This window comes from Dermacentor variabilis, chromosome 8 (genome assembly GCF_050947875.1).
Source record: "Dermacentor variabilis isolate Ectoservices chromosome 8, ASM5094787v1, whole genome shotgun sequence".
Lineage (NCBI taxonomy): Eukaryota > Metazoa > Arthropoda > Arachnida > Ixodida > Ixodidae > Dermacentor > Dermacentor variabilis.
The window spans coordinates 105,009,823-105,036,130 of NC_134575.1; the positions used below are offsets into that span (position 1 = coordinate 105,009,823).

Consider the following 26,308-nt stretch of genomic DNA (forward strand, 5'->3'; position numbering starts at 1 on the left):
TGAAACCACATTAATGGAGCTGGTTATTTTTTTCTTTACTCCATCCTCGTTAGTTAGAATGAGCAGTTCTCTCTCTGGACAGAAGGCATATGTAGTTGGTCGTGCATAGACTGCGGCCAAGACTTGTTGGCATGTTATGACAGAAACCTGCCCGAGAACCTTAGCACAGTGTCTATAAGTAAAAACCTTCTGTGTTGATGACTTCCTTCTCTTTAACACACTTTGCCTGATGAAGCCAGCAACTGGGTCAACCAGATGTTCAACAGGCTTCCCACTAGTTTTCCCAGCGTCTCCTTTACCGCGGTGCTGCTCAGAGATATGTTTTCTTGACCTTGTGATGCACTTCAACCACGGCCACACGTGCTGAACCTATAGCATGCGATCAATAAAGTGCTATACATCATGTTGCTCCATACTCATGACGTGCTACAAGACCTTGAGGAACACCCTCATTTATTTACGCCCTCATCATACTGTATGAAGCCTTACATGATAAGTGCGACAATTAACATCTACTCGTTTTTCAGTGTTATTCCTGTCCAGGTTGCTAAAAGCTATCCCGAGTGTTTCAAAAGCAAGACTGCTGCTGGACAAGAAGTGCATAAAGCAAGGGTCACTATAACCACATATGCCACACAAAATGAAGAAGGCCACCTAGTGTACAGGTGGTTAACTTCACATCCAACAAGCTTGGTTGCACCACCATACAAAGGCACTATTCTTGAATTATTAACTTGTATTTATGGTTGCCATATATTGCAAGTGGATATCATTCACATTGTGTGGAATATGGTTAAATGATGCCAACTATGATAGCCATTCCTAATCTGAAATGCAACAGAGCAAATATAGGCAGAAATTGCAATTCAAAAAGACAAAGACAACCACACAGGATAAGTAACAGACTTCCTTTTATTGAAAAAAAAAAAAATGTCACATTTGTCATGCCACCAGCAGTGGGTAGCAATCTTTCAAGCTTGGGTGACAGAGGCAAAACTAAGCAAATTTTTTATTTATTTATTTATGGTACCCTCAAGGCCCGAAGGCATTACAGAGGGGAGTGGGAAAACAGGAAAATGCTACAATCACACTCAAATGTAAAACGGCCTTGGACACAAGAAACCGCCATCATATTGTGCAGATTGAAAGGGCAAGACTCCATCCAAGAACACTATGGCACCACATAGTTGACATGGTATAGAAATGTTAGCATGCCCTACCCATAAAAGAGCAAAAAAAAAAACACGGAAAACACACCTTAAAATGCAATATGCAGAGTCTGAAATGAAAAAAAAGCCCATAAAAGTTTTCGCTAAGTATTTCAATGATTCAAATTGTCAAACTGCCTCATTGCTTCTTAATAAACCTGCACAGCTGAAAAGGAAGGAAAGAAAGCCCAATAGCAGGGCCGCAGAAAATGTCACCAAATAAACGTCGCCAAATTAAACAAGGATACCTTTGGTTCAGTTGTGGTCCGGCTTTGCACAATAATTGTGCATAAGCTTTTTCTTGTTTAGAATGGTTTAGCAGATAGGGAAAAATAACCATGACAGCACCAGGTGTATGCATAGTCTATGCACAAAAAGCCACTGCTTTCTTCCTTTTATTTTTTTCCTCTACTACTATTCACGAGTATTTAAGTGCCTTAATAGCCCTGCTGACATCCCACTGCAAAACAAAATTGGGCAAGTTGTGGCATCAAGAAAATTGCAGTTTCACTCAATGTGAAACAATGATACAGTAGCTGGTAAAATATGAGCAGGAAGCTTACTTCATGCAGTGTTTGTTGAAGTGAACACGTGCCCAATGCAAGTCAGTAATCCCCTTTAAAGAAGTAAAATAAGTACGAGTCATATTTATTAGTGGGAGTTGTGCCTCCCAGTGTTGAAGTGGAAAGACTCGACTTTTCTTCCTTTCATAAGTGGACTTGGCCACTGGTCTCCACCAAAACGACCCTTTAGCTTCTTACTGCTGAATTCGTTTTGGTTTTCTCAAATCTATATTTGGGCTACCCATGGCTAGGTCTCGCGATGTGCTTGAGCAAAACAAGACCCCAACAGCCCCATTCAGTAAATCTGAGAAGCCAAGCACTAGAAGATTAATGAAGCAGATGCACCCAATCACTGTCATTACATGTAAGAAGAAAATTTAACATAGGACTGGCTTCACAAGTGGGAAGGTGATGCGTCAGAACTCGAAGGCGTGGACGCCAGCTCTAAATACTGTACGCAGACATTGAGCAGGTGTCAGACAATCATGGCACCTGTTGGCTAGATCGCGCTCTCCAGGATCAGTATTAACCATGACTGTACGTTCAGCAGAGTGGCTGAAATGTAGAATTGCGGACGGCCAATCTTTTGATTATATGTTTGAATCCTCACAGCGCAATGAGAACTTTATTTGCAACATTCTACCAAGCAATTTGGAAATTCCAGTGACAGCACAGGTAGACTTTAGAACAACCAGCGGAGTTAGCCCATAGCAGCTATTGCTGCACGAAATAAGACTGGCATAAGCACAAGAATTGAGATGGGCACACTACATGCCTTTGCTCTGGTAGTAGTCCACCACTTTGATGCTACAGTTAATGATCTCGAATGAGTTCAAGGAGCAAGAATTTAGCCCAGAAAAAATATTACGCTTAACAGCTGTATCTAGTATCATTTTGCCTGTGCAGCTTTATATAACCCTGTCTACACTTACCTAAAGCATGTGAGCGGCATCCTGAAAAAAAAAAAAAGAGCTTTTGATATTGCTTAGGAGAAAATTCATCTGCTTCGGCCTAACAGTATACGTATATACATACTGAACATACCTACATTCGGTTTACCTTATCGCTAACTGTTAAGTCACCTTCTTACCTCATCACGAATCACTTCTGCAACCACGCGTGCTGGTCTGGGTTTTACCTGCGTATCTACCTGTGCACTTGGTAAAAGTCTTTGGCTGTTTACTGTAACTTCATATTTCAAACATTTGGTTGCATAGAGGCCTTGGCAACACTGGCAACCCTAATGCCTGGTCAGGCTTCACGAAAAGCCACCAGTACCTCCTCGTTGCAGACTGTGCTCAACATCCATTTTGGTTCGACAGTAACTAAGAACCCATATATCTTTCCTTCGAAGCGGCTGGTATTGGCGATGCTTTGATGCCGAAAGAGGCTATTGTGGCACATGTCAACCTTAGCCCAGAAACCAATCTGGCACCGGTGGAAATAGTCTTGATTTCCCAGATGGTGGCTCAGCCTCGTAAGGCACATTCCTTCAGTCAATTTGCACACTGTCAATGTGGCTGAGACTAAGCGAAGGTTGGCTATGGTGTCAGGTTTCTTGCCTGGTTTCGGTAGCAGCATCATGAGCAAGTGTTTCCACTCTTTAGGGAATTACAATATTCCAGATTTCAATTATTACAACCAATGGTGCTTGCTTCCTCGTTTTGGCAAGATTCCTCAACATCTGCAATATGACTCCCATATTTGCCACGCGCGCTTGAAGTGTAGACATGCTTGAGAGCAACAGGTTCTGCCACCGTAAAGAGGCTTGCCATGCCTTCTTTGGCAAGTGGTCATGAAGCTGCGTACAACTTTGGTGACGGTTAGTCACCGTGAGGTGGTCGGGGAAAGCATCTGCAGCTTGTTCCTGAAATTTCTCAGATGCGCACTGAAGATCGAGCAGCGTGTTTTCAATAGTATTACAGTACTTAATTCATCCTGTTATAGCTGAGAATGTGTCACAGCTTACTGAGACCTATACGTTTAAACGACGCGCAGTGGTCCGTCCACTAGTCTCTGGCAAGTTTCTTAGCACGACATCTTGCCTGCTCAGTCTTGTGCAGAACATTGATCAGGGTTTGTTGCGTGCAGCCACAATTTAAGTAAGCAGTATGCAGCTTGGCTTGCTCACCCCAAAGTTGCAGCAGGTGCTAGTCAGAGCCGGATGTTGCCCCAGGAAGCTCTAATTCACATGTCGCTTTTTGCAGAGTGTTGCTAGCGACACTTATACACCTTCACATTCTGCAGACTCAAGTGCATAACGGAAATCGTCCCAGCCTGAAACCCCAATTTTGTGAATGTGGCACATTTTCACTCCTACACGAAGTGTTATGTCAGATAATGGCTGCTGCCTCTTGGGGCAGAGTAACACTGACACTCTGGATGAAGGCCTCAGTTGCCCATGCTAGGTAAGTGTACTGCCCTTCTGGTTTTAATGGACGGTGTAGCAGTTGGCATAGTTGGTGTCATATGTTAATTTGAGGTCTGTGGTGTCTGCTTCGTCACGGTGGTATCCTCTTGGCCAGCAGACCCAATGCATCGCCAATGTGGGTGATGTGCATTGAGCTCAACTCGACTCAGTATTCTGTGCTCGGGAAAGCGAATTTGAATATGTCAAAGCCAAGTGAAGTCACCTCGGCTGTGGCACCTGGTTTTGCAACAGAGGTAGACCAATGCCAAAACGGCTTCCTTTCACTGCCTTAGCCTGCAGCACACCACCACAACTTTCTGATGAGACATATGTTTATTCTAGCTGTTCTTTCCTTGCCTTAATTCAATAACAGCCAATGTTAGCAGCTGCGAATTAAGCTGACTTCAGAAGAATGCCGATTTTTTACCCACTTCTAGAAGCTTATTGCTTGGTTCATTTTCTAGTTGTGCATGACATGCTTCGTGCTTAAAAAATGAACTGTTTAAAGAATTCTTGGAGTAATATTTGGACAGGCAACTGTCATTGAGTGATCACTGCTTTTGTCGCAAAATGTGGCAATGAGCTAGGCAGTTGCTGTCACGACAGCGTAGTGTTTAGGTTGTAGTGTTTAGATAGGGTTCAGGTCCTGTAGCCCTCCCATAATCGGCACCTATGGGAGCATGAAACTTTAGCTGAGCAAATACAAGCTCAATGCGACTGCAACCGGGCTCGCAGGTAAGCCTAAAGAAGCTTAGGCGGCAATGAATTAACCGAAAATGATGCCACCTGTTCACTAGTGAGCTTTGGTTTGGAGTCCAAGTCGTTTTATTCCACTAAATGTATTTCTGAAGGCCCACCACTTGTGCAACATGTGCACACGGCTTTCGCAACCAGTTTCCAAGAGTTTCGGTAATGCTTCTCTCGTAAAATTCCAGCAAGGGGCGCAGCCGGTCTCGCTACGCAGTTATCGAAAGTCGCTCTGATTGTGTTGTCCCGCGTGACTACGCCGCGAGAAAAGCATCCCGCTCAAGACTGTGCTGCATCTGCACTTGAATTTAGTGATGAGGTCTCGAGTTATGATTGCGAAGATGACGGTAAAACAGATTCAAGCTCTGAGGGTGACAATGCTTTCAGTCAGCATGGCACATCTGCAGCTGTTCACCGGCGAGTTTCCTTTACGACCTTGAGCTGTCTCCTTCCTTGTGCACGCTTATCTGCTGATCTTTTTATACGATCTGAGAGCTCTACTGATTATCTTCACGGTGCATACTTCACTTGGTTGTGATGTGCTGCCATCGGCAGCAAAGAAACCTCCATCCACACCAAGAAGGCTTCCCGTAGCACATCTCGGCCCAGCGCAAGACAATTTACAACCGCGTGGGATTTCTTTCTACTCTTCCTCTCTGCTGAGGTGATAAAGACAATCTGCAATATGTAAACAGATATGCTTGGACGCATATTCTTGTATTTGCCCAGCTACACTGAAAGCGATCGGTCCTGGAAGAGCCACGTGGTTCTAGACAAACTGGTAAAGTATGTTCCTTGGACTTCTCATCTGACCATCCTCAGAAGATGCAGAAAAAATGGAACTGCAAAATGTGTTACGAGGACCACAAAGTTGAACAAAAACCATATGTTTTGTGGGAAAATTCTTGAGTGCACCTATGCTTTACAAAATCCAAGGACTGCTTCACCGCATGGCATGAGCATTGAACTGGTCTTAGTTTCTTTTTTTGCATGCAAAGAATGGCAGTGTACTGAGCATTTATTTATTCAGACACTATTCCTGGGTTATTTATCTTTGAAATGCGTCTTCTGAATTTCCTTTTGTATATTTTTGTAAATATCATGTTTTTATTGCTGCTTTTATCAACTGACAGTAAAAATTGCACTTTCTAGAATTTTTATGTTTTACCTAATATTTTTTTGGCAACATATGTTTTTGGAAAGAGCATTTCATTATGTACAATATGATATGCTGCAATGTGTGCTGCAATGTTATTTGTAGTGGATGCGGAAACACCCGTGTACTTAGATTTAGGTGCACATTAAAGAACCCCAGATTCTTTAATGCAATGAGCAAGACTTCTTCTTAAGGGCACATGGATACACTTGTGCTACCTGATGCAGTAGAACACTATGCAAGAAGCTACACGTTTGTAGATCTATAATTCAGATTCCCATTCAACATTGTAGTTGACCTACCCTAGAGTATCATGGTGCTGTGATTCTCTAAGTCTGCTCAAGTGATGAGACTGAGTAAAGGTTATGTAGCAGACATTAGAGCTATATGGCCAGTCACCTGCATGAATGAGCTGGTGTCTCTTCAGGGCAATTTTCAACGAGAATATCTGAAGGCATAAAGGCCATTAAAATGGCTTCTCGCCTCATGTGTTTCCTAAGGTTGCCCTTTTGTGAGAAGCTCTGAGAGCATGAGGGGCACTGATATGGCTTCTCACCTGTGTGGGTGCGCAGGTGGACTTGCATGAGACTTTTGTATGAGAAGCTCCGAGAGCATGAAGGGCACTGATATGGCTTCTCACCTGTGTGGGTGTGCAGGTGGGCTTTTAGGTTACACTTATGTGAGAAGCTCTGAGAGCATGAAGGGCACTGATATGGCTTCTCGCCTATGTGGGTATGCAGGTGAAATTTAAGGTGACCCTTGAATGAGAAGCTCTGAGGGCATGAAGGGCACTGATATGGCTTCTCACGTGTGTGGGTGTGCAAGTGGAGCTTCAGGGTAGACTTGTGTGAGAAGCTCTGAGAGCATGAAGAGCATTGATATGGCTTCTCGCCTGTGTGGGTGCGCAGGTGGCCTTTCAAGTGGGCCTGTTGTTTGAAGCTCCGAGAGCATGAAGGGCACTGAAATGGCTTCTCACCTGTGTGGGTGCGCAGGTGGTTTTTGAGGTGGTCCTTTCGTGAGAAGCTCTGAGAGCATGAAGGGCACTCAAATGGCTTTTCACCTGTATGGGTACGCAGGTGGACTTTTAGGTGGACGAGTTGTGAGAAGCTCTGAGAGCATGAACGGCACTCATATGGCTTTTCGCCTGTGTGGGTGCGCAGGTGGCACTTTAAGTCATGTCTCGTTTTGAAGCCCCGAGAGCATGAAGGGCACTGATATGGCTTCTCGCCTGTGTGGGTGCGGAGGTGAACGTTTAAGTGGTATCTGTTTGACAAGCTTCTATGGCATAAAGGGCACTGAAATGGCTTATCGCTTGTGTGGGTGCGGAGGTGAACGTTTAAGTTGTATCTGTTTGACAAGCTTCTATGGCATAAAGGGCACTGAAATGGCTTCTCGCCAGTATGGACGCTGGCATGTGCTTCCAGATGAAACAGTTCCTCAGCCGCATAGTCGCATAGGTGACACCGGTGGAGGCACCCTTGCTTTGAGTTGTCATATTTGGCAGTTGACGGAGAAATAGAAGGCCTCGATGCTGCACAAATAAAACAAAATAAGAGTTGTTATTATGAAATGCCAAAAAAGTACACAGATCCTAAATTTACTGACAAGCTTTCTTTCTTTCTTTACTTGGGAGATCTTCAGGGCGATTTCAAGTATGATGAAACAATGAAACAAAGAATTCCTAATAGTCCTTTTTATTTAATCAATATTCCTGCTTCTGAATGTTTATTATCCTGTTTGTGAAGTCTACTTATAGAAAGCATTTTACAGGAAAGTGAAAAATCATAAAGTGGCAGAATGTGGAGTGTTTAACGAATCTCTTAAATTCATATGAGCCTCAGAGAACACTTCAAAAGATGCTTTGACCAAGGTTGCTCTCTTGTCTTCAATGAGCGCTTGAGGCTCAGAGGCCATATTTGGCACTTGAAAAATGTGTTAAGATTCGCTGACACAACAAATTTGTCGCATGAGACTTCATCAGTAGGTTTCTTCTTGATCACATGTTGAAATCTGACAATGTTTGCATAACCTGAGACTGCAAGGAGCTGACCAGGAAATACCGTAGTTTTCCCCATCTAACCTGCCACCACGTGCAACCCGCATCCTGTTTCAGAACACCCCAGATTGAAATCATAATGTGCGCATATAACCCACGGAAATAACTGCATACAACCCTCAGATGTTTACAAGAACAGCATCCATTCGGGGATAAATGACTTCTCTATGTTGTATCTTCAGCCAGTGACTCTCTCTGTTTTACTGTTTTCAGAAATGGGAGCTGGACCGTTGAGTTCGGCTTATCGTGATCCAAGTTCTACTTTGCAAGCGCCATGTGCTATATTGGCAAACTACTAAATGCAAAATGGCGACCCTTGAAGAGGAGGAGAATGACCGACAATGCAGGAGGGGAGAAAGGAGCTTCAACACAGAGGGGTGCAAAAGCAGTGGGGTTCCCCAGGAGATAACGAAAGTGTGAGTAGTCCAGTTTATGAAGGAAAAGGCTGCGTTAATAATCTATATTTTATGTAAAAAGCCAGTGTCATCTAGAAATTTACGGACGTCAGAAAATGGGACTAGCGGATCATCACCTAAAATTAGAGCAGGGTGTAAAGGTATGTGTAGTTGATATAATTTGTGCAAAAGTGCTCGTCTGTATGGTTCAATATGCGTTCATGTCAGTAATATGTGCATAACTGTTAGTGGCTCTTGACATTTCTCGCATGTTGGTGTGTTTTCTTTCGTAAGTAAATAATTGTGTGTGAGGTGTGTGTGTCCAATGCGTAGTTGGCATAAAACTACTTCGATGAACCGTTCTTGATGATAACATCACTTCCACTCGCCAACTACGGGTTTAGTGATATGTAGCTTGTTGTCGGCACAATGATCCCATTCGCGTTGCCATTTTGCCGTTACGCTTTTCTAATCGCATGGATGCTATTTTTGTATGGAAGTGTTGTGTTTGCTGTATCTTTGTACGCTAACATCGATGCACATCTATCAGCTGCTTTGTAACCCGGTATCCCAACATGGCTTGGAACCCAGCAGAAACGAATTGACCTCCTGTATTTGTTATGCGTGGCACCATGTTTAACATGTCTCCTATCAGGGGTTCAAACTCAGATTTCAGCTGTAGAGCCTTCATGAGTCAGTCCTTGTGCTTCAAGAGTCAGTGTATATGAGCGCATTTTTGCGTTTATCAGTGACAACCTTTTTAACAACCAATATAGCATAAACTTCGGCCGTGAAAACAGAGGTGTGTTGTGGCAATCGAATACTTGTTTCCCAATTTTCCATTACGGCCCCCATACCCATGTGATCTTTTGTTTTAGAGCCATCAGTGTAATATTGCATGTTATTTTGATATTCGTACTGAAATGCACGGAATTCTTGTCTAATGTGTTCGTGTGGGGTGTCTTTCTTCTTTAAATGTGTCAATGTCCAGTCACATAACGGTTCAAAATCATACCACGGCGGCAAACGCCGTGGCTTTCTGGCAACCTGGAGCACTTCGCAAGGAATGTCATAATCCCGAACATATTCCTCGTATCGCAGGACATGCGGCTTAATCATGTTCGGTTTATTTGTATAGTGTAGGCGTGAGTTGCATTGTGTGAGGATGTTGTAGCAAATGTGTTGCGGTGATGACTGAATTCTGAGTACGTAAGAGAAAGTGAGTAATGCTCTGCACTGCTGTAATGAGGGTTCATTACACTCAACGTATAAGCTTTGAATAGGTGACGTTCTGTAGGCACCACTGGCCAGTCGTAGTCCAAGGTTATGTACTGGATCAAGTCGTTGGATGTAGGACTGTCTGGCTGAGCCATAAACAATGGAGCCGTAGTCTAAAAGGCTACGAACAAGAGACCGGTAAATACGTAAAAGACACGTTCTGTTGGAAGCTCAGTGCTTATGAGATAAAACTTTGAGGATATTCAATGCTTTATTTGCCTTAATCTTTAGTGTTTTAATGTGGGCTAGGAAGTTTAGTTTTTTGTCAAAGATTACTCCCAAGAATTTATATTCTTGTTTTACAGGCAGCGCGACATCACTCAATTTTAAATCCGGGTCTAAGTACAACCCTCATTTTTTCGAGAATAGCACTGTAACAGTTTTCTGAGTAGAGAAGCGGAAGCCATTTTTCTCAGCCCACTCCATTAGTTTATTTATTGTTATCTGGAGCTGCCTTTCACATGTTCGTAAGTTTGAGGCGCGGCACGCTATTTGCCGATCATCGAAGTATATGGAGTGCATAAAAGAGATGGGAATGACTTTGTTGATAGAGTTCATTTTTACTATAAAGAGTGTTGTGCTAAGTACGCAACCTTGTGGCACGCCGTTTTCCTGGATAAATGTGCGCGAGAGCACACTGCCTAGATGGATTTGGAATGTTCTGTTGGACATAAAATCAGCGAGACAGTTTGGCATTTTGCCACGGATTCCTAATTCGGCGAGGTCACGTAAGATTCCAAATCTCCATGTGGCGTCATACGCTTTCTCTAAATCGAAGAACACTGCCAGGCAGTGCTGTTTGTGTAAGAATGCTTCACATGTTTCATGTTCAAGTCGGACGAGGTGGTCTGTCGTTGAACAGCCTTTTTTATAGCTGCACTGATGAAAATCAATGGAGTTCCGTATATGAAGTGTGGAAGTTAATCTTGCATTTACGACACTTTCATATGACTGCGCCAAACAGCTTGTCAGGGCAATTGGTCAAAAGCTGCTCAGGGATGAGGGGGATTTACCTGTTTTTAAAAAAAGCACAACCATTGCGTTTTTCCAACTTTTTGGCATGCTTCCACCTTCAAATACTTTGTTAAAAAATTTAAGGAGGGCATCTATGGATGCTTGGGACAGGTGTGCAAGCATGGAATAATGGATCCGGTCAGGACCGACTGCAGTTTTTTTGCCAGCACAGAGAACCCTGTTACGTTCTTGTACCGTGAATGGAGCATTGTATTCGTCGCTTAACATGCTAGCAGTTGGTAGTTTCTCCTATTCTGCCGACAGTTTGTATTTTAGGAACGTGTTTGAATAGTTAGCCGTGGTGGAGACGTTGCAGAAATGCTCCCCAAGTATATTCGCTTGTTGTTGTAGTGTTGTTTGAGTGCCTTAAGGTGTAAGTAAGGGTATCATGTATGACGAGTAGTCCCCTTTAAACTTCCTGACCTGTTCTGACATCCTTTTGGATGTGACAGTGCTATTAATTGTAGAGACATATTTTTGCCAGGAAAATTTTTCCGCCTGTCTCCAGATATATCGAGCTTTCGCTTTGGCTTGTTTGAAATTTAGAAAGTTGTTATATTGTTGCAGGAAGGAAGCAGGCCCACGAGTGTAAAATAATGCATACAGTGGAACCCCGTTAATACGTTTTTCACCGGACCGAGGAGAAAAGACGTAACAGCCCGGAAAACGCAACAGTGAGGAAAGCTCCGCAAGTGAATGAAAAAAGTGCCGCTTCAACTATAGACAATTTATTTCTACAGAGTGCACTTAGAACTTAAAAAAGTCCAAAATGGTGGCGTGCCATTTCTTTCACTTGCTAGAAATCACCACACGTTTCTCAATAGCCTGGAAGGCCGCATTGCTGTCAGCGTCACTGTGAGGTGCGACATACCTGTGGAGGAGGCTCAGAGCCGCGACGGCTTCTCCAAAGTTAGGATTTGGCAACTCCCCGGCATCATGCGACTCGTGCTCCTCGTTGTCACCGCGCCACGGCAATGGCAACGGACGAAGGAATACTGCGGGAAATTTTGCCCTCTTTGGCGTAATCATGCTAACGTGCTAACTATTGTTTAGTATTGCTGCGGAGCGCGTGCGTCCGAGCAGCCCGGTTGCGCACAGCACGTCGTGGTTTCGCGAGAAATGTAAACAAGAGAGGAGAGCTGGCCCGATAGGTGGAGCAACACCATGAGCAACGCCAACTTCCGGCTTCCCTTTAGCTATAGCTTCACAAAGAGTGACGTCAGGGCCTCTCCCGAGTTTCCTTCCTCCGCGAGTCGACCCGTCCAACAAACCATGCGGGGACCGTAATCACAGTGATGACAGTGAGAGCATTTTTCACGAATGGCCACTTAGTGACGGCCTCTCAAACTGGCGTGCAGCTTCTTCCAGCCAGTTCCATAGCCAAGCCCGGCCAAGCCCGGTCAAAACTCGTCAAAATTCAACATGGCGGTTGAAGCGCGTTGCCTACTTTAGCCCAGGCAGGTTCGGGTTGCGACGCATCATGCGGGAACGTTTTCACAGCTACTACGTAACAGCGGGGTTCCTTATACATTGGATCCTATGGAAGCTATGCCGGGACCGGATGAAAACGACGTAGCAGCCGGGAAAATGCAGCAGTGAGGAACGTAACAGTGGGGTTCTACTGTATTTACAGCTGAGGTTAAAGGCGTTCAGGCAATTGCCAGACTTCGTCTTCCTCTCATCCAATCCAACTTCTTCCTTCCCTTCTCCGTAACATCACCCTACTGGTGGAGTAGCTCCGTCCCGGTGCAAGTTATAGAGCCTCACTTAATGGGGGGACATAGGGCTTCAGCCTGGCAACGTGAACAACATCGCTAGTGACGTTGGGAGGCACTGAAGGCTGACCAACTGGGGCGATCTCGTATGTCACGTCGGACAGTTGGCGTAAGATCTGGTACGAACCAAACTAACGGGAAAGTAGTTTTCCCGACAAGCCGACATGACGTGAAGGCGTCCAGAGAAGGACAAGGGAACCAGGTGAAAAATGGGAGTCTCGGTGCCGAAGGTCGTAGCGTCGCTTTTGAGAAGCTTGCGAGACTGAGGCGATGACGGGAGACTTCTCGGGCCTGGGTGGCTAAGTCAATAGCATCGCGAGCGTAACTAGTGCTGGGTGATTGTACTGCGGAAGGTAGCAACATGTTAAAGGGCAAGGTGGGGTCGCAGCCATACAACAGGTAAAATGGTGAAAATCCGGCAGTGTCGTGATGGGTCGAGTTGTATGCGAAAGTGATGTATGGTAAAGCGACGTCCCAGTCACGATGATCGTCGGAAACGTACACGGCCAGCATTTCAGTTAGCTTGCGGTTGAGTCGCTTGGTGAGGCCGTTCGTTTGAGGGTGGTACGCGGTAGCAATCTGGTGTTCTGTAGAACAGGAGCGGAGCAGATCATCGACGACCTTCGATAGAAAGTAGCGGCCGCGATCTGTCAGCAACTGGTGAGGGGCGCCGTGGTGCAGGATGACGTCGTATAGTAAGAAGTCGGCAACATCTGTAGTGCAGCTGGTTGGTAGCGCTCATGCGATGACATATCTTGTGGCATAATCGGTTACTACAGCAATCCATTTGTTTCCTTTGATGGAAATTGGAAAGGGGCCAAGGAGGTCTAGGCCCACACGGAAGAAGGGCCCTGTAGGGATATCAATTGGTTGCAGCAAACCAGCGGGAGGCATAGCAGGCGTCTTCCGGCGCTGACACAGGTCGCAAGAAGCGACATAACGGCGCACAGAGCGATAAATGCCGGGCCAGAAGAAGCGTCGCTGCAGGCGGTCGTATGTACGAGTGATGCCCAGATGTCCAGCAGTAGGAGCGTCGTGAAGTTGCTGGAGCACGGCTAGTCGAAGGTGCTTGGGAACGACTAGGAGGAGCTCCGGGCTATCAGGACGAACGCTACGACGGTATAAAGTTCCATCGCGCAAGGTGAACATCCGGAGGGACGGGTCATTGGGCGAGGAGCTTAGGCGTTCCATAAGTGTTCGAAGAACAGGATCTTTGCGCTGCTCGTCGCCAATATGGAGGAAGCCGGAGAAGGATGGAACACTGATGTCCGAGTCTGCATCGGTATCGTCCGGTTCATCCACGGGATTGCGGGACAGGCAGTCAGCGTCTTTATGCAAGCGCCCTGACTTATACATAATATAAAATGTATATTCTTGAAGATGTGAGGCCCAACGTGCAAGTCGTCCAGTTGGGTCCTTCAAAGAGGAGAGCCAGCAGAGGACGTGATGATCAGTTACGACGCAGAAGCTCCGGCCGAAAAGGTACGACCGAAATTTCACGACCGCCCATACGAGCGCGAGACATTCTCTCTCAGTAATGGAGTAATTTCGCTTGGGCATGGAAAGAAGGCGGCTAGCGCAAGCGATGACACGGTCTTGGCCCTGTTGACGCTGAGCGAGGACAGCGCCGATGCCATGACCACTCGCGTCAGTTCATACTTCAGTGGGCGCAGAAGGGTCAAAGTGTGACAGAATAGGGGAAGTTGTAAGCTGCTCAATCAGGGTAGAGAAAGCTTTCCCCTGCAGTGGTCCCTAAGAGAAAGAGACATCTTTCTTAAGAAGGTCAGTGAGAGGGTGAGCTATGTCGGCAAAATTTTTCACAAATCGCCGGAAATAAGAGCATAAGCCCAGAAAAATACGGACATCATTTGTTGAACAAGGTACAGGAAAATTTCGCACGGCGTGAGCTTTCTGTGGATCATGTTGGATTCCGGCGGCGTTTACGAGATGGCCGAGCATGGTAATTTCACGGCGACCGAAACGGCACTTGGAGGAGTTTAGCTGAAGGCCAGCCCTGCGAAACACGGAGAGCATGGTTGTGAGGCACCGCAGATGGCTCTGAAAGTTCGGCGAAAACACAATCACATCGTCGAGGTAACAGAGGCATGTAGACCACTTCAAGCCGCGCAAGAGAGAGTCCATCATGCACTCGAATGTAGCAGGCGCATTGCATAATCCAAAGGGCATGACATTAAATTGGTACAGACCGTCCGGTGTGACGAAGGCGGCTTTCTCGCGGTCCATTTCATCGACGCTAATCTGCGAATAGCCGGAGCGGAGGTCAATGGATGAAAAGTATTGGGATCCGTGAAGGCAGTCAAGAACGTCATCAATGCGAGGCAGGGGATAAACATCCTTCTTTGTTATCCTGTTGAGGTGACAGTAGTCAATGCAGAAGCGCCACGAGTTGTCTTTCTTCTATACTAAGACAACTTGTGATGCCCACGGGCTACTGGAAGATTCAATGATGTCCTTGTCCATCATCCTGTCTACCTCTTTTTGTATGATGGCCCTTTCTGTTGCGGAGACATGATATGGCCACCTATGAATGAGGCTGGCGTCACCGGTGTTGATGAGATGTGTCATAACAGATGTCTGGCCAAGTGGACGGTCGTCCAAATCAAAGATGTCCCGATAAGATGACAGGATGTGACGAAGAGCTGCTGTTTGCTCGGAAGGAAGGTCAGGGGCGATCATCTTAGAAACATCGACCGTAGGCGTCGAGTACGGAGGAGTGGGTGACAAACATTTGTTGCTACTAAGGAAGGATTCAGAGGTCAAAGAAGAAACCTCAAATTCTTCCAAAGGAGTGATATACAATACGGCGATACCGTGTGGCAGCACACGCGACAAAAATCCAAAATTGAGGATGGGCATGCGAGTGCAGTTTTTGCGGATCCGGACTAAGGTGCTCGGCAGGGCAATATTGCGCGACAAAACCACATCAGTAAGCGGCGACACGACGTACTCGCCATCAGGTACAGGAGGACAGGGCGTCAGGAGGACATTTGTAGCCACTTGTGGAGACAGCCTTGCAAACTCAGCAGAACATAAGCGGTGTGAAGCACAAGTTGTTGCGTCGGCAGGAAGCGGCAGATCCAACTGTACAACACCTGCGGAGCAGTCAATTTGGACAGAGTGTTTCGAGAGGAAGTCGAGGCCGAGAATTAGGTCGTGCGGACAGTGTTCAAGGATGATAAATAGAACAACGGTATAATGGCCCCCAAGGGTCACACGTGCTGTGCACATTCCAAGGACAGGCGAAGTACTCCCATCGGCGACTCGCACAGTGCCCAGTACAGTGGGTGTCAGAACTTTCTTGAGCCTTCGGAAGAGAGCAGCGCTCATAACTGAAAGTTGCGCTCCTGTATCAACGAGAGATCTAACAGGAACGCCATCAACTTCAATGTCATGTAGGTTTCCACATGTAGGCAGGGTCAACAAAGGATTTGTGGGCCGGGTCGTAGTTGCAGCTTCACCTCTGGGAGTTGCACCGCCTAGTTTCCCAAAGCGAAGCGACCGGTTGCAGAAGGGGACGAAGAGCGGTGAACGAGAGAAGAACGGGACCTACGACCTTCCGGAGACGGGGAGCGGCTAGATCTTGGTGGAGCACTGTCGCCGTTGATGTTCCTAGTCAGCGTATAGGGCGAGAAAGTACGATTGTCTGGTACTTGGCGGTAGTGACTCTGAGACGACCACCGAGGAGGCGACGACCAGTGGTTGCGGCAATGATGGGCGATGTGTCCAATACCGGAACAATTAAAGCAGATGGGTTTATCATCTTCTGTGCGCCAGTCAGCTGGGTTGCGACGGGGTGGCGGAAAGCTTTGCGTCTGGGAGCAAGCGGCCGGAGAAATCTGATAGGTGTTTGTATGGCGGACCGAGCAGAGAGATGGAATACCCAAACTTGCTATTTCCTCCCGAACCACCACTTGTATAAGGGAGATAGCGGGCACGCTTTCCCGACAGTCGGGATGAACTGGAGCCGGAGCCATGGCCTCAAGCTCACAGCGAACGATGCGCGTGATATCTTCCGTTCCTGCGGGCTGAACGAACCGTGGCGGGTCTTCGCAAGATGTCGCGGCGGTATTGGGCAATCGATCGAAAGTATGAGCGATGCGGCGGCCCTTGTTTGTTCGAAGCGCCGGCACTCCTTTACAATTGCATCCACAGTGGCACAATCCTTACACATCAGGAGATTGAAGGCGTCGTCTGCAATGCCTTTCAGTATGTGACCAATCTTGTCTGCCTCGGGTCATGTTGTCATCAGCCTTGCGACAGAGGGCCTGCACATCCTGTATGTACATGACATAGGATTCTGTGGATGTCTGAGCGCGGCACACAATTTCTTTTTTTTGCTGTCAACTGAAGACCGACAGGTCTGCCAAACAGGTCTCGCATTTTTTCTTTGCAGACATCCCAGCTCGTTAGGTCAGCTTCGTGTGTGTCGTACCATTGCTTCGCAGTTCCTCTTAGATAAAATATCACGTTTGCTAGCATCATTGTCAGATCTCACTTATTGTTGTTGCACACTCGCTTGTACATCGTAATCCAGTCCTCGACGTCGGCGTTGTCCGTGCCACAAAATGTCCCTGGGTACCGCGGATGAGTGAGGATGACCGTTGGCACGGGCTGCTGTGCTGAGGCATTGTCGCTTGTGTCGGTTGATTTGCCATTGTGGCGGCAGGTGGATGACGTCCGCTGCGAAGTTCCGTGATTGTATCCCGCACTTTCCACCAAAATGTTGCAGGAAGGAAGCAGGCCCACGAGTGTAAAATAATGTATATTTACAGCTGAGGTTAATGGCGTTCAGGCAATTGCCAGACTCCCCCTACCCCCCCCCCCCCCCCCATCTTCCTCTCGTCCAATCCAACTTCTTCCTTCCCTTCACCGTAACAATATGTTGGGTACCTGCGTAAGATTCCCCAGTCCTTATTTTGCTGCTTTTTTGCCACGGTGCATTCATGTGTCTGCCAAGGATTAAGCTTTTTTCGAACAACACCAGAAAATTGCGGGATGGCTTTCTCGGCTGCAGAAATAATACAGTAAGTAAATTTTTCATTAATTTCGTCAATGCTTAAGTCTGTTAAAGTAAGCTCCTCCAGCCTGGCACTTTCTGTGAAAACAGACAAGTCTACCAATTGTAGTTTCCAATGCCCAGTTTTTGAGATATAATGGGTAGTGTTGAGCTGAGGTTGATTATAGCAGGTAGATGATCACTGCCATATGAAGTCTCCAGTACATCCCATTTAAAATCTGTAAAAATGTCAGGAGAGCAAAATGCTAAATCAAGGCAGCTAAAAGTATGTGAACTGGGTGAAAAATGAGTTGGCGCACCTGAATTTAAAAGACAGATGTTGATTGTAAAAATAAAATCTTCAATAAGTTGTCCTCTTTGGTCATTCTTATCGCTGCCCAAAAGAGTGCAGTGAGCATTAAAATCTCCAACTAAAACAAAAGGCTCCGGCAGCTGGTCAATTAAATCTTCCAGATATTGTGTTGTGAAATGGCTATGGGGAGGAACGTACAATGAACAGATGGTGACAGTCATAAATGACAAAATGGTGACAGCTACTGCCTTGTACGGAGTATTTAATAAAACGTTCCGTGTGGGGATGCCGCTTTGGATGACAACAGCGACACCTCCTGATAAACGACTGGAATGCTTGCGGTTTTTTCTTACGACAGTAAAACCTTTAAGAAAATGTGTATGTTTGATTCCTAGGTTTGTTTCTTGGAGGCAGAATGCTACCGGTGATAACTTATTCATAATGTCTTTGACGTCACCTAGATTGTGCATTAGGCCTCTGCAATTCCAATGAATGATGAAAGTCATCTTATTGCAATTGGGAAAAAGAATACTTATGTGCGTGAGCTTACAAGTTGTAGGTGATGTGTTTTGAAAAAGCTGATTACTCTTATGAAGGGCGGTAAACTTTCAGGTTACCTTTCCCTTTCTCACAGGAGTTATAATATGTTTCTCCTTCTGTGAGTGCTCCAAGGAGCGCGGGTCTTTTGGCGTCAATGACGCCGGGGTTGCAGGATCGGTCTCCATCGCCTTTTCCGAGGCACTGGGCGATCGAGAGCCAGGCGTCGAGACGCGCGTCTCGGGCCGTGGGGTAGGATTCAAATTCGGGCCCTGCGGCACTGTTGTCTGCCGGCCCGTCTTTGTTGCTGATGGAGCAGCACTGGCTGCAGCCACCAACGGGGCGGTTGGGGTTTCTACAGAAGTACCGCACGTGGACCCTGTAGGTTCCTGAGACCGATGTGGCGCTGCCCCCTGCCGCGTCACAATGGCTTAGCTTACTTGAGGTGTGTGCACTAGCCTTTTCCTCGCTTCATGGAATGAAATCTTTTCCTTTACAGTTATTGCGATTATTTCTTTTTCTCTTTTCCAGCAAGGGCAGCTCCGCGAGTAAGCAGGATGATCGCCCTTGCAATTGACACATAGTGCGGAAGCATTGCAGTTATCAGAAGGATGGTCATTGGCACTACATTTCGCACGTTTCTTTGCCTCTGCATGATTGTGATCCATGCCCGAACCTCTGGCACTTAAAACACTGCCTCGGGTTCGGTATGTACGGTCTCACATTGATTTTCAAATATCCTGCGCCGAGTGAACTAGGGACAGTGCTGCTAACAAATGTCAATATCACGTTTCGTCGGAATCTGTTGGTCCATAGTGTCGTAGTGTGATTCTCTGTACCTTAATTACGTTTTGCTCCTGAAATCCTTCGAGGAGCTCTTCATCACTGAGGTCCAGGAAGTCTTCTTCTGATATAACTCCTCTGCTTGTGTTCAGTGAGTGGTGTGGAGAGATTGTCACTTTGATGTCACCAATATTGGTGAGTTCGGCGAGCCTTTGTAGTTGATCTTTTTTTGTTTTTTGGAGGAGGTCTCTGCTAGCCATCTTCGAGGCTTTGTAACCAGCTCCAATTGTGTTTGCTGGGCATTTCGAAACTACAAATGGTGACAGTTTTCTTACGGTTGTGTTGCCTTCACTGTGAAGAATGCGGTATTTTGGAAATGAGTTTTCGGTTGGTTTTAAAAAGAACTGGAAAGTTGCTTCGGTGCGACCTATTTTCAGAGGCCGATCTGAAAGTCGCGGGAACGCTTCTGCCATTGGATGGTTTGAAAATTCGGCAGCGATGGTAGCAACCCACCACTGAGCCGAACAAGGGGATGCTACAGGTTCCAAGAAACTTGCAGACGCCAGTTATACACCGCCACTACAACCTAATATATATACCCAAGGTGGAATGTAGGACACACGGTTAACCCGTGCCGCCCAGAAATACGGAAGTAAGAATAAGTGAGTTGAAGACAGGAAATATTGGAAGTGAGAGAGACAGAAAAAGATTAAAGAGGAGGACAGGAAAAGGTGACTGCCGATTTTCCCCAGGTGGGTCAGTCCGGGGGTGCCATCTATGTGAAGTAGAGGCCAAGGGGGTGTGTTGCCTCCACCGGGGGGCCTTGAAGGTCCAAACACCCCGCATCAGCTCAACCTCCAGGATCCTCCTTTCCCCAGACACGGCTAAGCCGCGCACGGCTACACGAGGGAGGGTCCAACCCTCGTGTGCTCGGGTACGTGGTGTCGCTACACACCAAACGTCTGCTGACGCAGACGCCCCTGCGGGGGCTGTACTATATTGACACTACATATCCCTCCAATAAAAATTACTAGCTGAGCAAGTTGGTAGTTGATCAGAACCATGACTAAGCAGTGCAAATACAGATGGAACAGCAACAATGATACCATTTTAATTGTCATTGCAGGAATAGATTGAATGGCATCTGTGCTGTGTGACTTGTGCGCCTGTGACTATTTCCTTGTCCCGTTTTCAATTTCTTTTTTTCCATGTCGGTGCGGCCGAGTAGTAATATAATGCATCTTATGCACTTGTCGATATACCACTAAGCAACCTCAAGAAAGGTGCATTGAGAAGCTGTGCCCTCACAATAGCGCGTCACCATAATTAAATCACATAATTACAAGTGCTATAACAATTATATGTCACCAGAGGAGAAATTCCATGGTCATTGTCAGCGTCATATTGTGCATAATGTCCAACTGCAATAAGATGGCGGCCACGCACCCCAAGTGCTGTCGCTGTGACGGAAACAATGCGAGGGTGAGTAGCAAATGTTGGTTGCTTGATGCGCTGCGCCTTGTTGCACAAGCTAAATATTCGCAATTTGGAGCAGATGCATGTTGGCTCAGGCCTGCAGCTATGGCTGTGATAAACGACAATTTGGCACAGCAAGTAGCAGGATTTCGTTAACAGCGTAATTGATGCAGCACTTCCATTACTGACAATGTTAGTTTCTGATTACATTCAGGTCCGTCCTCGTGCTTGGTTTTTTCAAGCCATAGTTGACCAATGAGTGCTTGAAATTTTGTTGCACCTTCACATGAAGGAACACCACATGAACATGGCAGCCCTAATGGTTAGAAAAAAAAACCTTGGCTTGACTTGTAAATGGCCAAAGCAGTAGAACCATAAACGACAACAGGGTGTAGCCGTTATTGTGGAAATAATGGAGCAGTTCAGAAATTATCCTCCACATGAACACCTAAATAAAAAAAAAAAGATTAATTTGCTATGGCTAGGGCCGCATTCGCCATATACTTCTCCCCAAAGCCCCCGTTCGATTGCTATCACACTGATCTCTTATTGTTTCCAACAAAGGAATTCAGAAACACAAAAACAACTGCAGGTAGAAGCGAGCAACATTGACTAGTGCTGCTTGTCCATGTCTCTCTACCCTCTCTCTCTTTCTCACCCTTCTTTATATTCCCCTTCTCCCTTCCCCCAGCGCAGGGTAGCCAACCGGACTCTTGACTGGTTAAGATCCCTGCCTTCCTTTTATCTCTCACTCAGAAGAATTCTGATAAAAAATGCTCCCCAATTTCCGTGTCGCCATGACAGTATTCAACACTCTGAGTAGCAAGCTTTTCGTTGCAACAAAGAAAAACGTTAGTACCATAAATATTCATTGCCGGTCCCTTTAATAAGGTGCTTGCTTTCGTCCCTGGCTAACCCCCTCGCTCCCATTGTTACAACAGCAGAATTTTTATGCATTCCAATGTTGACAGGTTGGCAGTTATTTCCCTGACACACCAGAATGCCCAACAAGTTGACATAAACACATTTAGAATTCTACTTCCAGTTCTTTTATCTATATCAGATATAACAAAATGGCTATTTCTTCCAACTTTGCTCTAATGCAGTAGAACCCCAGTGATACGTTTCTTGAGACAAAAAAATAAATAAAGCAACAGCAGCGAAAATGTAACAGTCAGGAAAGCTGCAAATTGCCACAGCAACGTCAGAAACAGTTTTGAATTGCTGCCAGTACAGTTATTAGACATCTCGGTGCTTGTACCTTGACTGGGGATGGAGTATGCACGTCTGTATAACTAAGGGACACATACGTGGCCACTTTCAACTTTATTATGCTTCACTGCAATGCTATACAAGGTTTTACAAATACACATCTCTGCCGATCGCAGCACACTGCTCGGCGGAATATTAAGTCGCCCCTACCCATATGACGTAAAACACCCAATTGACGTCAGCGGGGCGAGCTATCCGATTGGCTGCCCAGGGTGCGTGATTGATAATTTTTACAACTTTATGGTAAACAAATTATGTTCGTAATAGTTGCAATATAGTTAATTTGTTTTTATAAAAAGAAAGTAACATAAAGAGAATGCACAACAATTTTTCAGTACACTTAGGCACTTCAGGTACACAGCAAGTGCCGTCTGCTTGTGTTACAAAGTGTTCCGTCTATGACGAGAACTCCGCCGTCAGTGTCGGTCTGTCTTTTCGTGAGCACGATGAATCACCATTGTTGCGTTGTGGGCTGCAGACGTAGTGACTAGAAATATGTCAAGTCGTGACATCGTGTCCCTCTGCAAGGCGGCAGACAAGCAGAGTGCCTGCAGCGCATGGGACTATCGGTATCCGATATGCGCCACGATTTGAATAGTAAAAAGAGCACACTGTACAACTTGAATTTTTTTTTCCTGTTACAAGCTATACAGCTCCGAGAAGACAGACGCGTATCGAATAGAGAAAGTAAATTTCCGTATTTAAGCTTACCGGTGATCGTTGTCGTCGGGGCCGTCAAGGGAATACGGTAAGTCTGGTGGTGGCGAATCGCTGCTACCGTCGTCAGCATGGAGCAGAGTGCGAAAAGGTGTGTCGCTATATGGGTCAAAACCCATCTCCTCGCTCATCCTGCGCAACCGCTCCTCAAGCTCTGAGTCCATGACGCAAATGACTATCAACAGAATGATTGCAACGCACACTGCTTGGATAGCTCTCGCTGGTGATCGACGGCCAAGTGGCTAACAGAGAGGTTTCACGCAGGCGGAGGCAGGCTTCAAAACAACCGGAAGTGGACGATGTGACGTCGCATCGTGACGCAGAACCAGTGAAGACGGAGCTTAGCCCCGATCGCTAGGCGAACGAGTTGAGGAGGAAAAGCATGGCTAGGGGGGAGGGTAACTTGTAATTGCTTGTAGCTCCCTTAATACGTACCGCTTCACTTAAATTGTGGTGCCAATTTTCTATTTAAACTGTACCCTATGCAACCACAAAATTTGTCCAAACTGTTTCAGGGGCACTTAATTTAAGACTACTTGAAAGGGCGAAAGCATTACGCTCCCTTTTGTGAAATATTTTCCTCTGCACGTTCCTTGTATGCACAAGCGTTCGCCTGGGTTCTAACATGCAAAGCGTCTCAACGCGCTCACCTGCCTCCGAGGAGTTCATAACTCCAAGGACCGCTTGGCAGCTCAACTGAGAGCAAGCCATTTGTCTTGTTTTGTGCACCACCTGATTTTTGCAAGGTATGAGCGAGAACACCTGATTAATGGTATAAGTGCCACAGTTACGAGTAATAAAGCAGACCAAGCGAATGAATGAGTACAATTGTGCACTGGAACCAAGCAAAAGAAATGGCATATAGTTTTGTTTACTAGATATTATTCAAGATGACTGCACGATGTGGTAACAAGCAGACAAAACAGAAGTATGTCCCTCTTGTTATGGCACAGAGTAAAACAAGGATTCGCAGACATTTAGTTTGTAGGCTTTACAATTTCTCTATCATGAATCAAGTCGTGTAATAAACTTTATTTAAAGAGCAGGCGACAGTAGTCATCCCTAGGTGGGTGGCACCCTCAGTGCAGCATGCTGTGGTTTCCCGCTGCCGTTGCACTCTGTGCACCAGTTGAAACTGGTCTTCAGGGCACAAGCTGGTCAACAGGTCCTCCGACTGCTCTGGGGCAGAGGGTTAGGGGAGGGGAGGCAATGTCACGTGGATGCACTGCGATACCATATAGTAGAGCGAGCAAGGTGCTGAGCATTTTTTGCATGCGTAGTGATAGCATGTCAGCTATGTCACATGAAACAGTGTCTTGTGTATAAACAGGCTTGTCCATAGCCTTCTCCATGCAATGGATTCGTCGCTTATTAATCTGCACTGCAGTGGAAGATACATTCTACTGCCGAGTTTGTAATGCACCATGATTTCGATGTATCATCTAGGTACGCCTTCGTCTTGGTCCTCCGTGGCATTGACCCCCAGCAGGTTAGCCTGGAGAGTATGTTCACGCACTGCAACATTTCCTGCCAGGTGCTCATGCTCCGGAGTACAGACTGTCTCTGGGAGGTATCTGGTACTTTTGAGTATGTCGGAGCAATTGCAAGGCAGATCCAGCTCCGGCAGCATTGGGTTTTGAACTGTTTTTTATTTTTATATCGAGCTGCACATGCTGTACACGCTGCACAGAATGGTCCATTGTAGGCTGGAATGAGGCTTGGAAGCACATGGTGAAGCCGAACGAAGACACGGCTGCAGGAATCCATATCCTGGCTGACAAATATCGAGCAGCGGTGTCATTCAGCACGATATAAAGGAGCAAGGTCACCAAATGTGGTGCGCAGCTCCCGGATGTAGGTGAAAGCATCATAGGTGCAAGGTGGCGATGACGGCATGAAGAATTCTCCAGGAAGGCGCAGGGGAATGCCGTAGTCGAGTTCAGCCAAAGACCAACCTAGGTGAGCCTTTAGTGCTGATCGGATGCCCAGAAGGACAAAGGGAAGGTGGACGAGCCAACGTTCCCTTGGCTGATAGGTGGGGAAAACAGCCTTCAGTTACTGATGAAGTCATTCTATCATGCCATTCGCGGAAGCATGATTGGAGGTCATATCGATGTGTCGAACGCCCAGGATGTTGGAAAGCGCGGAGAATAGGGCCAATTGAAACTGGCGGCCTCAGTCGGTGACGTCAAGAGAACGACACCTGAAACACGACACCCAGCTGCTCATAAAAGCCATAGCAACTGTCTCTGCCAAAGTGTCTGTAATGGGAAAAACCTCTGGCCATCGGATTAAGCAATCCACCCATGTGAGCAGGTAACAGGCCCCACGCGATCTACTGTTCTACGATCTACACCTACTGCTCGACTGTGAAATTTGTGTCGCAAGAGGGATCGCTCGACTCCACAGCGGGAAAGCGGAAGTTATGCTAACCAACTTCAGCCAAGAGTTCAAGCACATCATCAAGGGCACGACAATCGCGTACATGGAGGAAATTGTGGAAACCAGCAATGCTTTGTCCTCTTGGATTCTGCTGCGTCTACCCTGATAAGCATAGTCCCCGAACCAGACTTCGACGTAAATCCAAGTCTTCCTATGAGTAAGCAGCAACAGATAAGAAGTCTTCTCCGACGATACAAAGACTGCTTTTCGACGTTATCGATGATTCGACAAACACCAATTGCAAAGCATCGCATAATAACTGAAGAGTGCGCTCGACCACTCCGCCAAAGCCCTTACTGAGTTTCGACGCGAGAACGTGAAGCTATTAGACAACAAGTCCACGAAATGCTGCACAACGACATCATCCAGCCGTTGAAAAGCCCGTGGGCATCTCCTGTAGTCCTGGTGAAGAAAAAGGATGGAACCCTACACTTGTGCGTCGATTATCGTCGACTGAACAAGATCACGAAGAACGATGTGTACCCCCTTCCACGGATAGACGATGCATTGGATCAGCTCTGCAACGCGAAATACTTCTTGTCGATGGACCTCAAGTCTGGCTACTGGCAAAAAGAAGTCGACGAGAGAGATCCCGAAAAGACCGCCTTCATCATGCCAGACAGCTTTTACGAGTTCCAAGTCATGCCATTCGGACTGTGCTCAGCGCCTGCAACGTGTCATGGACACGGTGTTAGCAGGATTGAAGCGGCAGACGTGTCTTGTTTATTTGGAAGACGTCGTTGTCTTCACCGTAAATTTCGATGATCACCTTTGGCAGCTTTCGACAGTATTAGAGGCCATCAAGTCATCATGGCTGACTCTGAAGCCAAAAAAGTGCCGCTTCGCTTACGATGAGCTTCTATTCCTAGGCCACGTCATCAGGAAATCTGGAATACGCCCGGCCCACAGAAGACAACTGCCATCGCAAAGTTCCCAAAGCCAATCAACAAGGCAGCGCGCAGATTCCTTGGCATGTGTGCCTACTATATGCGCTTTGTCAAGGACTTCCCGCGCATCGCGGAGCCGCTAACACATCTAACCAAATGTGATGTCGAGTTCAAGTGGGAAACACCGCAGGCCAACACATTTCAAGAACTCAAACGACGCATGCAGTCGCTGCCGGTACTTGCACACTTTGACGAGGACGCT

General features: G+C 46.5%; 1 protein-coding gene across 9 annotated transcripts in view; it reads right to left on the minus strand.

The window, feature by feature from the left end:
- LOC142590505 (uncharacterized) overlaps positions 1-26,308 on the minus strand; it is a 141,422-nt gene that overhangs the window by 91,549 nt on the left and 23,565 nt on the right. For 4 of the 9 annotated variants that reach the window (XM_075702674.1, XM_075702671.1, XM_075702676.1 and 1 more), the window contains one exon: positions 996-7,615. The exons of the other annotated variants lie outside the window; for them this stretch is intronic. In XM_075702674.1, the coding sequence (XP_075558789.1) occupies positions 6,480-7,615 (1,136 nt within the window). In that variant the 3' untranslated portion in view covers positions 996-6,479. Of the gene's footprint in view, positions 1-995; positions 7,616-26,308 lie in introns of those variants that run through there. 9 annotated transcript variants of the gene reach the window in all.